The sequence below is a fragment of the Sitophilus oryzae genome, unplaced genomic scaffold, assembly GCF_002938485.1.
Source record: "Sitophilus oryzae breed Bouriz unplaced genomic scaffold, Soryzae_2.0 scaffold_1067_pilon_pilon, whole genome shotgun sequence".
NCBI classification, from domain to species: domain Eukaryota; kingdom Metazoa; phylum Arthropoda; class Insecta; order Coleoptera; family Curculionidae; genus Sitophilus; species Sitophilus oryzae.
This window is the reverse complement of record NW_022145690.1, coordinates 1817315-1829988: the sequence shown is the minus strand read 5'-3', so window position 1 is coordinate 1829988 and position 12674 is coordinate 1817315. Positions and strand designations below refer to the sequence as shown.

The 12674-nt window shown below is 30.6% G+C and overlaps 1 protein-coding gene across 1 annotated transcript in view; it reads right to left on the bottom strand.

Moving 5' to 3' along the window:
* Positions 1-5456: 5456 nt before the first annotated feature.
* LOC115879818 (PR domain zinc finger protein 5-like) overlaps positions 5457-12674 on the bottom strand; it is a 93143-nt gene continuing 85925 nt past the window's right edge. The window contains exon 5 of the mRNA XM_030896827.1: positions 5457-5616. Within this exon, the coding sequence (XP_030752687.1) occupies positions 5538-5616 (79 nt within the window). The 3' untranslated portion in view covers positions 5457-5537. The remainder of the gene's footprint in view (positions 5617-12674) is intronic.

Genomic DNA, 12674 nt, shown 5'->3' with positions numbered 1-12674 from the left:
TTGACGCCGTTTTTTTTTAGACTATTTACTATAACTATGTTATTTGCTATGCAAATATGTTTGGTTTGGTTTGGTAAGTAACAAGCAAAGTTTGACAAGTAAAAAGCCAATGAGAAATTAGTTTCTGCTGGGATCCTTACAGTGGCATTTAACAAAATATATTTTTTTTCAGGCTACAATATTTTATTTAATATGACCCTGTAAATGTAGTAAGAATCAGACTTAGGTAGTATTCGAATACTCGGTATTCTGAATCCTATTCAGAATACTTTTGACTGGTATTCGAATACTATTCGAATACATTTGTGTATTTGGTAAAAAAATATTTTATCTTTGCCTCTAACCACCTACTTCTATATCTCTGGCTTTTGCTTTACTCATCAATGAAATCTCAAGGTTAAATTCTGTTTTGATGCTCTTCTGCTGTAAACTCCCCTACCACTTTCCTCTTTACCCCGCTGTCCATAAACAAGGGTAGTGGAGGCACTCACCGATAAAACGATGTAGGCACCTCGATTTTGTGAATTTATGAATTACTTGCTCTATCTATTTTTATTGTTAATCTAAGAGTCTACCTAACAGAGACACTTTAAATGTAAAAAGGAGAAGTTTTAGTTTCAACCAGTGGCGTAGATCTGATATGTGATACGCATCGGGTAATTTTTACAATAAAAAATAGTACGCCACTGATAAAAATAAAAATTTCGGAGTTTTTTTATTTACTTGGTTTATTTCCAAGAAAAAAAATGTCTTTTGCAAACTTTCTTCTACCTAACACCATTTTGTCACAATTTAAAAATAAATATTTTTTTTAATGAGATAAAACTAAGAATTTTATTATTGTAAGAATTATTTAAATATAGCGCCAAAAACTAGGCTGACAACTCCTTCCTGGAAGCATAGAATTATGGGTAGCTTGTTGTTATGGTGTTGTTAGTTGTTATGATGGAGAAATAAACAAAATTGGAGAATAAAGTATAAAAATTACATGAAGTCATTTTTATTGTAAATACAATAAAAATTAAGGCTCCCCCTTTTATATTATTAACAATAAAAAATTCCTAGTTTAAATTTATAATTTTTTAAAAATTTATTTAAGCTAAACCTTGGCCTATTTAAATTCACATGTAAGTGATGAAGGGGGCTGACGATGGGCATGTGTTTCTGCCCTCTAGTTATAATAATTCGCTGTATTTACGATTCTCTTTAAAAAATGTATTTATTTTTAAATTGTGACAAAATGGTGTTAGATAGGAGAAAGTTGCAAGATATATTTTTGCTTGGAAATAAACGAGTAAATAAAAAACTCTAAATTATTTTCTATCAGTGGCGTACTATTTTTTTTGCAAAAATTACCCGATGCGTATTACATCTACGCCACTGGTTGAAACTAAAATCTCATCTTTTTACATTTAAAGTGTCTTGGTTAGGTACACTCCTATAATAAAATTTTATAACGATACCTTCAACTGTTAAAAAACTATTAAAGAATATCTTTAATTTTTCAAAAACGTTAACACCCTGTATCTTGCGTAAGAGGCATTTCCGACCCATAGTGTGCTATATCAAAATTAATATTTCGACGTCCTCTATCATTCCCCGAAAGCATGACCGTCTTACAGGAATCACCCTGTATATTTATAATATATTACTTTGTTTATACAGGGTGGTCCGAACTGTATTCCGGAAACTTCAGCAGCACATCCTGCAGATAAAAATAAGTAAAAAAGTTCGTATAAATATATGTCCTAAAATGCTTAGTTTCGGAGATACAGGGTCTAGAAGTTTCATTTTTATTTTGATTTTATCCAAATAATTTATGAAGTAAGGTCCATATTTGGATGAAAATTGGTGTCTGGGAATTTTTTGACATGAAAAATTTAATTTTGATGTCAATATGACTCCTACTTATAGAGGGCGCCACCTACATATATTTTAACTGTTTTAAAGAGTAATAACTTTTCGTCCGTACCTGTATAAAACTATGGGGTGAAAGAATATACATTTCCATGACTTTTTACGTAAAAAACATCTCTTGGTGAATCGCTACGAGCAACCGTTCTCAAGATATTTAGAATGAAAATAGGCAATACATGTCATTATTGACAAAAATAAACACGTTGAGTAGATAGTTACTCGACTGAAATAATAAATTTGGAATTTTTATTTTTTTAAATTAATCATAAACTTTTCGGCGAAAAAATGATGATAAGACAGTTTCTGTTGAACTTTTGGCACAAAAACATTTCAAATTTATGATTTCAGTCTCATAACTATTTAGTCAACATGTTTAATTTATGACAATGATGATAGGTATTGATAATTTCGATTCCAAATATCTCGAGGAGCATTACTCGTAGCGATTTTTAGCAAGAGACAGTTTTTACGTAAAAAACTTCGTAAATTTATATTTTTTTACTCAGTAATTTTATACAGGTACGGAAGAAAAGTTATTACTCTTCAAACCATTTAAAAAATTTGTAGGTGGCGGCCTCTACAAGTAGGAGTCATATTGACATCAAAATCAAATTTCTCATATCAAAAAACTCTCAGGCACCAATTTTCATCCAAATATTGACGTTACTTCATAAATTATACGAACATACATTTATACATACTTTTTTACTTATTTTTATCTGCCGAATATGCTGCCGAAGTTTCCGGAATACAATTCGGACCACCCTGTATATAATCTAAAAAAACGAAATAAAAATGAAATTTCTACACTCTGTATCTCCGAAGCGAAGCATTTTAGAACATATTTACATTTACACGAACTTTTTTAATTATTTTTGTCTACAGAATATGCTGTCGAAATTTCGCGAATACAATTTAGACCACCCTGTATAATTATTTATTAAATTTTTTAGCCACATTTTTTATTAAAATCAAAAATGATATTAGGAGTTATGTGACCATTCCCATGAGAACCGGCGCATCATCACTCTGGGCCCAGGAATAGGCATTGCAACTCAGCAAGATCGTGGGAAACGTAGTTTACTTTTTAAATCACATTGTATTATCAAATTATTCCTTGTTCTGTTGTCGTACTGTACACTAGCTTCTAAGTTTTTGAAAATAAAAAAAAATTAAAAACGAACTTCTGCCGTCGAACGATTTAAGTGGCGCAGTCGGTAGGATTACACGGTAGTGCTTTTTTAAAAAATTCGACTGTATATCGAGAGAAATCCTACTCGGGTTTTCAAATCCGCCAGTGTGATCCGAAAAGAACCAGACGCTGAAGAAGAAGACGCAGCAGCAACCACAACTAGCAAGGGGTCGGAAAGGGACTGGAAAAACCTAAGGTTAGTGCCATTTCCTTTTACCCTATTGATCCTCTGTTTAAGGCCGTCGATAGGAATAGTTAGGGCAAATTAGATTTAGTTCAGCCTATTGAAGGCAAAAACAAAGTAGAAATAAGAAAAAAACAAAACGAAAGCTATTTCAGAGAAAATAGAAAGTAAAATAAACAAATAAAAAGTTATTTATTTTTATTTATATTATATTGATTAATTTTTAGGCTAAGAAAAATATTATCTAACCTTTTAAAGTAGGGCAAAATAATTTTAGATCAATATAATAAAAATATTTTATTTTTAAGAAACCGAAATTTTAATTTTGATTCAAAGACACAAGTTTGAATTAGAGCTATAATTTCAAAATATTTTCAAAGATTTAATTCATAAAATTTTGATTCAAAGTCGCAAGTTTGAATTAAAATTCATTGAAAAGAATATTATTTAATGTTATGAGAACAATAAAATTAAACATTATTTTAATAATCGTTTTAGATGGTAGAGTCGTAGTCATTGACGGAGAATATGAACAAACATTCTAAAAAGTAATTTTTATTTTTTAATCGAATAACTTTTGTTTTTCTGAAAAAAAAATTAATTTAATATCTAAACAATTTAAGTGGCACAGAGTAATAATTATTTTTAACATCTAAATAATTTAAGTGGCAAACGATTAAAGTGACGCAGAAAAAAAACAAAAATCTGGCATCAGAGATAAACTTGTAGAATCCTTTAAAACTCTTAAATTTAATTTAGAAAGAACAAGAAAAATGCCTAATGAAAATCAAGGTCAAATTGCTATCGATTGGCATCTATTTAAATCAAGATTAGACAATATCAAATCTTTTGACGGTGATAGCAATACACTAAATAAATTTATTTTAAAATGTACAAAATTAGTAGACACATATTCTGCATTAAGAAACGCGGAATTAGACTCACACATATTTGACTGTTTACAAGAAAAGCTAACGGGCAAAGCGGATTTTATGGTCGGAAATCGATTAGAAATTAGAACATGGAACACAATGAAAATCGCCTTGTTACAATGTTTTTCAGATAGACGAAACACCAATTGTTTAGTACAAGAGCTCATACGAGCCAAACCTCAAAAAAATTAACATCTTTTACAATTTGGAAATCGTTTACAATTACTTCGTAGCAACGTAGCGCAACGTATAAGTAATGACACAAATTTAAATGAAAATGAAAAACTATGTCATATAAGCTATTATGAAAAAACAGCACTAAACACCTTTATAGCCGGATGTACCGGAATTTTAAAAAATAATATGCATCTAAAAAATTTAGAAACGCTGGAAGATGCAATGGCTTATGTGGTAGAGTTTGAGAATTTTAAATCTCTTTATGGACATTTAAATCATTCTCAAAATAATAATTTTAACAAATAACCAAATTTTAATCAACCCAATTTCAATCAACCAAATTTTAACAACCCAAATAATCAATTTAATAATTTTAATCGCCAAAATAAATATCAATGGCCATCACAGCCAATTAATATTCAAACGAGACCTCAACAACCTAAAAGATACCCAACTAATCGTGAAGTCTCTGGACCACCCCAAAACCAAAATGTCTTCAAACCAAAACCAATACCACCTAGTCAAATGACAAAGCATACACCTATGTCAATAAGTGTAAAAAACAGTTACGGTTTTTCTAAACAACAACCGATACAAGAACCTTTCAGAAATAATTTTAATTATTTCCACAATCCCAATCCCAATCAAAAACCAGATTTCATTTTCGAAGAACTTCATAATAATGAATATGAAGAAGACTCAGATTCTTATTCAGATTATAACCCAGATTATAACGAACAGTATCAGTACAATGATCCTGAATCGTATAATGAATCTTATGATCAAAAGCATTGCCATAAACAAAATTACGTCAGAGAAATTAAATAACCTACACCCACATATTCGCAAAGAAAGAGCTTTATTAAATATAGTAGGAAAAGCGAACAAATGGTTATTTGGATCTTTAGATTCAGACGACGGAGAACGTTATAATAATGCAATATCTGTGCTACAAACTAATCAAAAAGGTATCAATAAAGAACTTAAATTACAAACATCACTTTCCAAAGATTTAATTGTCAATTACAATAAGACCATATCAATATTAAGTAAAAATCAAGAAACATTTCAAACAAGTTTGAATTTATTTCAAAAATCAGTACAAGACATTATTAATAATGTACAAGATTATTTATCACTCCAAGGCGTAATTAGAATTCGCGTCGATGTATCTGAGCGAGTAGACGTGTCTTTTAGAACGCTCCCCATATTTTCTAAAATTTAGTTACTTTCAGTAAAAGGAAAACTGTGAACAAGTGGTTTATAGTAAAAAATAAAACCTAAAAGACTCCGTTAATGAGTTTTTAGATTTAAAAACCAACGAGTTATAATATTTACTGGCTAATTAAAAATTGACCAATCAAAACTCTGTATACGATATTAGAGAAGTTCAGCAATATGCGACGGAATGAAACACCTTCTGTTCCTGCTCCCAGCACCAGAAGTACAAGTAACTCACGAAAAACTGAGGACGATCTGGAAAAACTGATCAATAAGGTATGTGCTACTTTTATCAATCAACTAAAAGAAGAATTAAGTGATAAAACCAAGCAAATTATTGTTAAAATAACCCAGGTCTGTGAGATACTAAAGAACATTGAAACAAAAATTGATAGCAATAAAAAATACATTTCCGAACTGCAGCATCGTGTCGAAAATTTGGAACAAAGATCAAAGGCGAACTCTCTACGAATATGTGGAATTAAAAGAACTAAAGATGAAGACCTACCAGCCATCCTGACTGATATTCTTTCAGAAAAATTGAATATACAAGTGTCTTTAAAAGACATTGACTATGCTTTTCGATTAAAATCAAAAAATGATGAACGAGATGGACCGACGCCGATTATTGTAAATTTTGTAAGCAATATGACACGTAATAAGATTTACCAGGCGAAAAAAGAACTGAAGCATACCCCTATTTCGATATTTGAAGACTTAACTCGAGCCCGATACAATTTATTAATGAAAACCAAGAAAAAATTCGGAAAACACATGGCATGGACTGAAAATTGTAAAGTTTTCGCTTGGGATGCTCCAACAAAGAAGAAAATAGCTGTAAATATTAACAGCGACAACGCGGTATCTCTCTAATATTTTTTGTTTAAATGTTTGGTTTTTGACAAAAAAAGGAATAATGCTCGGAATAATGTATTTATTTTTGAGATAGCAAATATTTTTTTATTCTTAATCTTGGCAAATACCATGGAAAAGGGAATTTAGGTATTGTCTCGCAATAATCTGATTTCATTTCGAATTTGTTTACTTTTTTAATACGGAATTTATAGCCTGTAATATTTTATTAAGTATATGAATAATGTGTAAATATTGTTTATCTCTATTGTTATTTTGGAACTGTCTAGTATATTTTGATTTCTTTACATTGAAGATCAGCCTGGAAATTAAATGTATTTTTGTTATTATAATTTCTCAATATAATTAATTACTGCTATAATTATGAATTATGAATAATTTTCAATTGAGTTAACTATCAAATATATATTTTAATATTGTTATATTTTTGGAATTCATGTGCTATATTGGTGTTAGGTTGAAAGTATTATGCATTTTTTCTCATATTAAATTCCTTTTATTTAAGAATAATGGGGAACTACAATTTTAATTTTAAGAGTGTTAATTGAATAATGTTTATTCCCAAAAGCATTTTTTATTTGATAGTTTTTTGTTTTGTAATTTGAAGGGTATGAGCGGATATAAGAGGGGAGGCATTTTCTTTGGATGGTTTATTTGTCTGGGGATGGCTAGCATCATGGACTCGGGCGGTCAGCAGAGCAATAGAACGAGTAAAAAATTTTGTGTAGGACATTTAAATGTTCGTTCTCTTAATACCGGTTTTGACGAATTTGTACACTATTTGAATGATTACCGGTTGGATGCCTTGGGTCTATCTGAAACTTGGTTGTCATCTAACTATGGAAATGATGCTTTTAATGTTACTGGATATTCTTTTGTTAGAAAGGATAGAGATGGTCGAGGAGGGGGTGTGGCAGTATATATAAAAAAACATTTATCATATGAAATTGCTCATTTGGGCATTGCTACTAATTCGTGTTTTTGGTGTAATAGAAATTGGATGATGACGGCCCAAAATCGAGAGACATGGAGAAATATGGAGGAGGCCTACGTTCAGCAGTGGACAACGATGGCTACATGATGATGATGATGATGACTAATTCGTGTGAATTTATAGCCGTCCAGTTAACTATAAAGCAAAGAAAAATTTTACTTTTCAATGTATATAGGCCTCCTGCGTCAAATATTGAAGATTTTATTAACTTCCTGGAAAACTTGTTGAGTTATACTGTGCCATTTTATGATAATGTGATATAAAACAGTCTCCTGTGACATTGAAAATATTTAAAATTTTAGAGTCTTTTAATCTTGTACAAGTTATCAACGAACCTACTCGTGTTTCGGATGGTGCCTGCAGCCTAATTGATGTAATGATCACAAATAATAATTTTAATTATGATTTCAGTACTTCCGTCCCTGTATCTGAGTCAGTTTTTGATCATTGTTTGATATATGTTATATTTACTCTACAAATATCCCATAGCTCTACGAAATGTATTGAATATAGAGATTATAATCATATTAACCAGGAAAATTTTAAAAAAGATGCAATTATGTTACCTTGGGAAAATATGTTTTATATAGCGGATATTAATATTATAATAAAAACTCTATATCATTACATTTTTTATCTCCTCAATAAACATGCACCGTTGCAAAAGAAGAAAATCGCAGATAAACCATATTTACCCTGGATAATGGATAACATTAAATTATTAATCAAACTTAGAGACAAAGCACATCAAAAATATTTAAAACAACGATCTGAAGCCAAATTACAATATTATCGTCAACTCAGGAATTTTACAAAACATGCTATAGTTAGAGAAAAAATTAGTTATTTTAAGAGTTTATCGGAAAAGACTGGTAAAGACTTCTGGAAAGATGCTAAACGACTTAAGTTAACATTTAAATCAAGTCCGGAAGTTCCTGAAAACTTAGCGGATGTAGATAAGCTTAATATTTTTTTTTCGAACTGTCAGAATTGCATTAATAGTGCATCAAATAAAAAAATTGATTTTTATAGACAAAATAAGCATGAAAAAATAGGGCATAATGTTCTAAATTTCAAACTAATAGATGAGGTATCGTTACATCAAATATTAAATTCTATTCGGTCTAATGCTGTCGGTGAAGAGATTTATTCTATCAATTAAAACACTAAAGCTGTGCATGCCTTACTGTGGTAAAGCGGTAATAAATATAATTAGTACTTCTATTTTAGACAATGTCTATCCCGAAATATGGAAAAGAGCTATTATAACACCTCTCTGTAAAATTTCCAAACCTTTAAATAACAACGATCTAAGACCCGTGAGTATATTGCCAGCAATTTCTAAAATTATAGAAAAACATCTACATAATCAAATTGTTTCATTTGTAGATTCAAATAAACTAATACCAGAATGCCAATCTGGTTTTCGTAAGAACTACAGCACTATCACTTGTTTACTGAAGCTGGTTAATGATATTAGAACAAATCAAGAAAATAAAAATATGACGTGTCTTAGCTTACCAGACTTTAGTAAAGCATTTGATACTCTAGACCATTCATTGCTCCTAGCAAAATTACAGTATTTTGGATTTTCAGACGGCTCTTTAGAATTGATAAAAAACCTCTTAAAAGATAGATCACGTTGTGTTGTCATGAAACGGGGAAGTTTAAAACAAAAATCTAGTTATATTCCTATGATTTCTGGGGTTCGTCAGGGATCTATTCTGGGGCCACTTTTATTTTCGTTATATGTGGCTGATATGGATAAGGAATTACAGTTTTCTAAATTGCAGCAATATGCAGATGATTCCCAAATTTGTTGCAAAATAGATACTAACAATTTGGCACAATTTCAGTTAAATTTTAACGACGATTTTAATAAAATTAATAAATATGCTCTGGATCATAATTTGAAATTAAATGCCAGTAAATCTTATGTTATAGTATTTGGTAGTGATATAAACAAAATTACAAATACGGCTGGTAACATGAATATCCATATAGATAATGTTGCGATACCCATTGTTACAGAGACTAAAAATCTTGGAGTCTATTTTGATGCGAAGCTTTCTTTTCAGGCACATATAACTACTAAATTAAAGGCTGCTTATATACGGTTGAAGAATTTTTCGTCTCTTAAGAAATATATACCATCAAAGACTAAGTATCAATTATGTGACACACTTATTTTATCTTTATTTGATTATGGCGATGTTGTTTATGGTACATCCATAAACGCTAGATTCTCTAGAAAAATCCAAATACTTCAAAACTCGTGTCTACGGTTTTCTTTTAACATTCCTTTTAGAGATCATATAACGCCACATCTTAAAAATTTATATATTTTATCCATGACTAACAGACGACAATTTTATTTAATGACATTCATTTATCGAATTTTAACTACAGAGCAGCCTCCCTATTTGTTCTCATTGTTTCACTACGTTGACCATGATCATTCGACTAGACAAGTGCATTATTTTAAAATTCCTCAACACCAAACAGCTAACTTCCAAAAATCTTTCAGTTTCATGGCGCCACATTTGTGGAATAATATTTCTAATAACTTTAAATTTCAATCATTTACAGATTATAAAAAACAAATTAAAAATGATTTACTAAATTCGTAAATATTATAATTTCTTCCACTGATTTGTGAGATCTTGTTCTTCTGATATGCCCGTCATTGGTTGCTGTTCCGGTTTTTACACTGTTTCATTGTGCCTCTCTGCTTATCTCCGCTCGTCCCTGATAAAATTATATTTTCACTTTTTTTATATAATTTTAATTTTGTTTATTTCTATAATTTAATTTATTTCTATTTTGTATTTGGGGTCGCACCACTCTGGCACTTTGTACCATTGTATCGGTTTTTTAATCGCGGTGCGATCCCTTTAGACACACATTTATTAATACTAATATTATTCTGTAAAACTTAATGGGGTCTAATAAAGAAATTTGAATTTGAATTTGAATTTGAATTACGCAATTAAACTTAGACTGCCGAAATCTAATAATATTCTTAGATAATTTGGAAGACGCTATTACATTTGCCAAAGTCAACGCACTTCATAATAGTATTCTTCCGAGTTTTGAATTAATCAATATGAAATATGCGCAAATGATCTAGACAAGAAAACTGTGACTGAATATATTGAGCTTACATCATTATGTATGAAACAAAATTGTTTTCAATTTAATAACAACTTTTTTGAACAGCGGGAAGATACAGCAATGGGTAATCCATTGTCTCCATTTTTGGCTAATTCATTAATGAGCAGGTTTGAAGAGGCTAAGAATCAGTTTGAGTATTTTCCAAGAGTATGGTTTTAGTAAGTGTGGATGATATTTTTGCTGTTTTTAGTTAAATAATCGTTTTCCTTCCATTAAATTTACGCATGAAATTGAGAACGACAGATTACCATTTCTAGATGTATTAGTTATTAGAAATACTAATAATTGCCTGGAATTTGATATCTATAGGAAAAATACGACCACACGCAGATATATTCCTAATGAATCACATCATAGTGTTGAACATAAAATGGCTAGTATAAATTTCTTAGTTCATAGATTATTTAGTTTCCCACTTTCCAACGAAAGATATGAAATAGAAAGAGATTACATTAGGAATGTAGCTGAGTATAATGGATATTCTCCTTCACGAGTTGATCAATTAATTAGAAAACGTAGGTATAGGTTAATGATTTCTGAAAATTCGACTTTTCAAGTGGAGAAAGATACGTCTGAATATTTTTCGATACCGTTTGATAGAGAGTTATCCCGTGGTCTAAAAGGAATTTTTAAGAATGTCAATTATAAACTTGTGTATAGTGCTAATAATAAATTACAACAATTATTAGGTAATCCAAAGAATAAAACACCTCCACTGGAAAGGTCGGGTATTTATGAAATTTCTTGTAAAGATTGTAATCAGAAATATGTTGAGGAAACTAGAAGATCAATATTAACTAGATTTAAAGAACATTTAGCTCAGATAAGATATGGTAGACCGGATAAATCTTCCGTTGTCGAACATATTGTTGATAAAGAACATTGTATAGGTCTTAATAATTTAAAATTAATTAAACAACTCTCAAATTACAGGCAATTAGATGCATATGAAAGCATCAGAATTAATAAATGTAAAGATAGTATGAACAGAGACAACGGTCCAATTCCTTCAAGTTCTTTGTTCCTACTACTCTAGTGGCGGAAATCTAACTGTTTTGCTCAGTGGGTTCTGACTCGGTTGGCTATATTTTGCCACGCCCACTCGGTGCCCACTGGGCGAGTATATAAACGCTCAACTTGTAGATTGTACTTTAGTTTATAATCATCTGCTGATGATGCTCACATGGTTAGCGAAACGCGCGTCCAGTGTAAAAGTAAAAGTGTTTTGGTGTATTGTGGTGATTTAGTGTTTTTATTTTGCTGTGTAACACCAAAGGTTCCAACCCTCAACTGTAATAATCAATATGTTAAAATATCTATCGAACATCTATGAAAAATCGAACATTCCTAATTTTAGAAATACACTTTCGTATTATCAATTTCTTGGAACAGATGTTAAATTTATCGATAATAGGATTATATTTGCTATACATATTCCTATATTGAGGGCAGAAACCTTATCCTTCTATCATATCTACCCCATTATCCAAAGGCAAACCCTATTCATTCCAAGATACCCCTATTTGGCACTAAGCGAAAGAAGAAAACAGTTTTCAACTGAAGCCTGTCCAGTCATCGAAGACGTCTACTTTTGTTTAGAAGAATTCCATCCCGATGACCAATGCGTAATCAAACTATTAGAAACCAATCAGATCAATAATTGTCCAACTATGAAGATCGACATTGAAGATCCCATATCAGAACAAATCACTCAAGAACTTGTTTTGATATTGCCAAGCAAGCCAATCAAGTTAATCGCCAAATGTGAAACCGATCATCAGTTCCAAATCAATGAATCGAATTGGTCAAGATACCTGTCAACTGTGAAATCGAAGTTAATCAGAAGAAATTCTTCAATGATGTGAAAATTCAAGACGGAAAACCTTTGATCTTACCCAAAATTAAATTAATTGGTATCAATACCACTAAAACTCTAATTTTACCTAATATAACTAAAATCAATTTTGATCAAATCTATAAGTTAAAAGATACGGCAAATCAATTGATTCC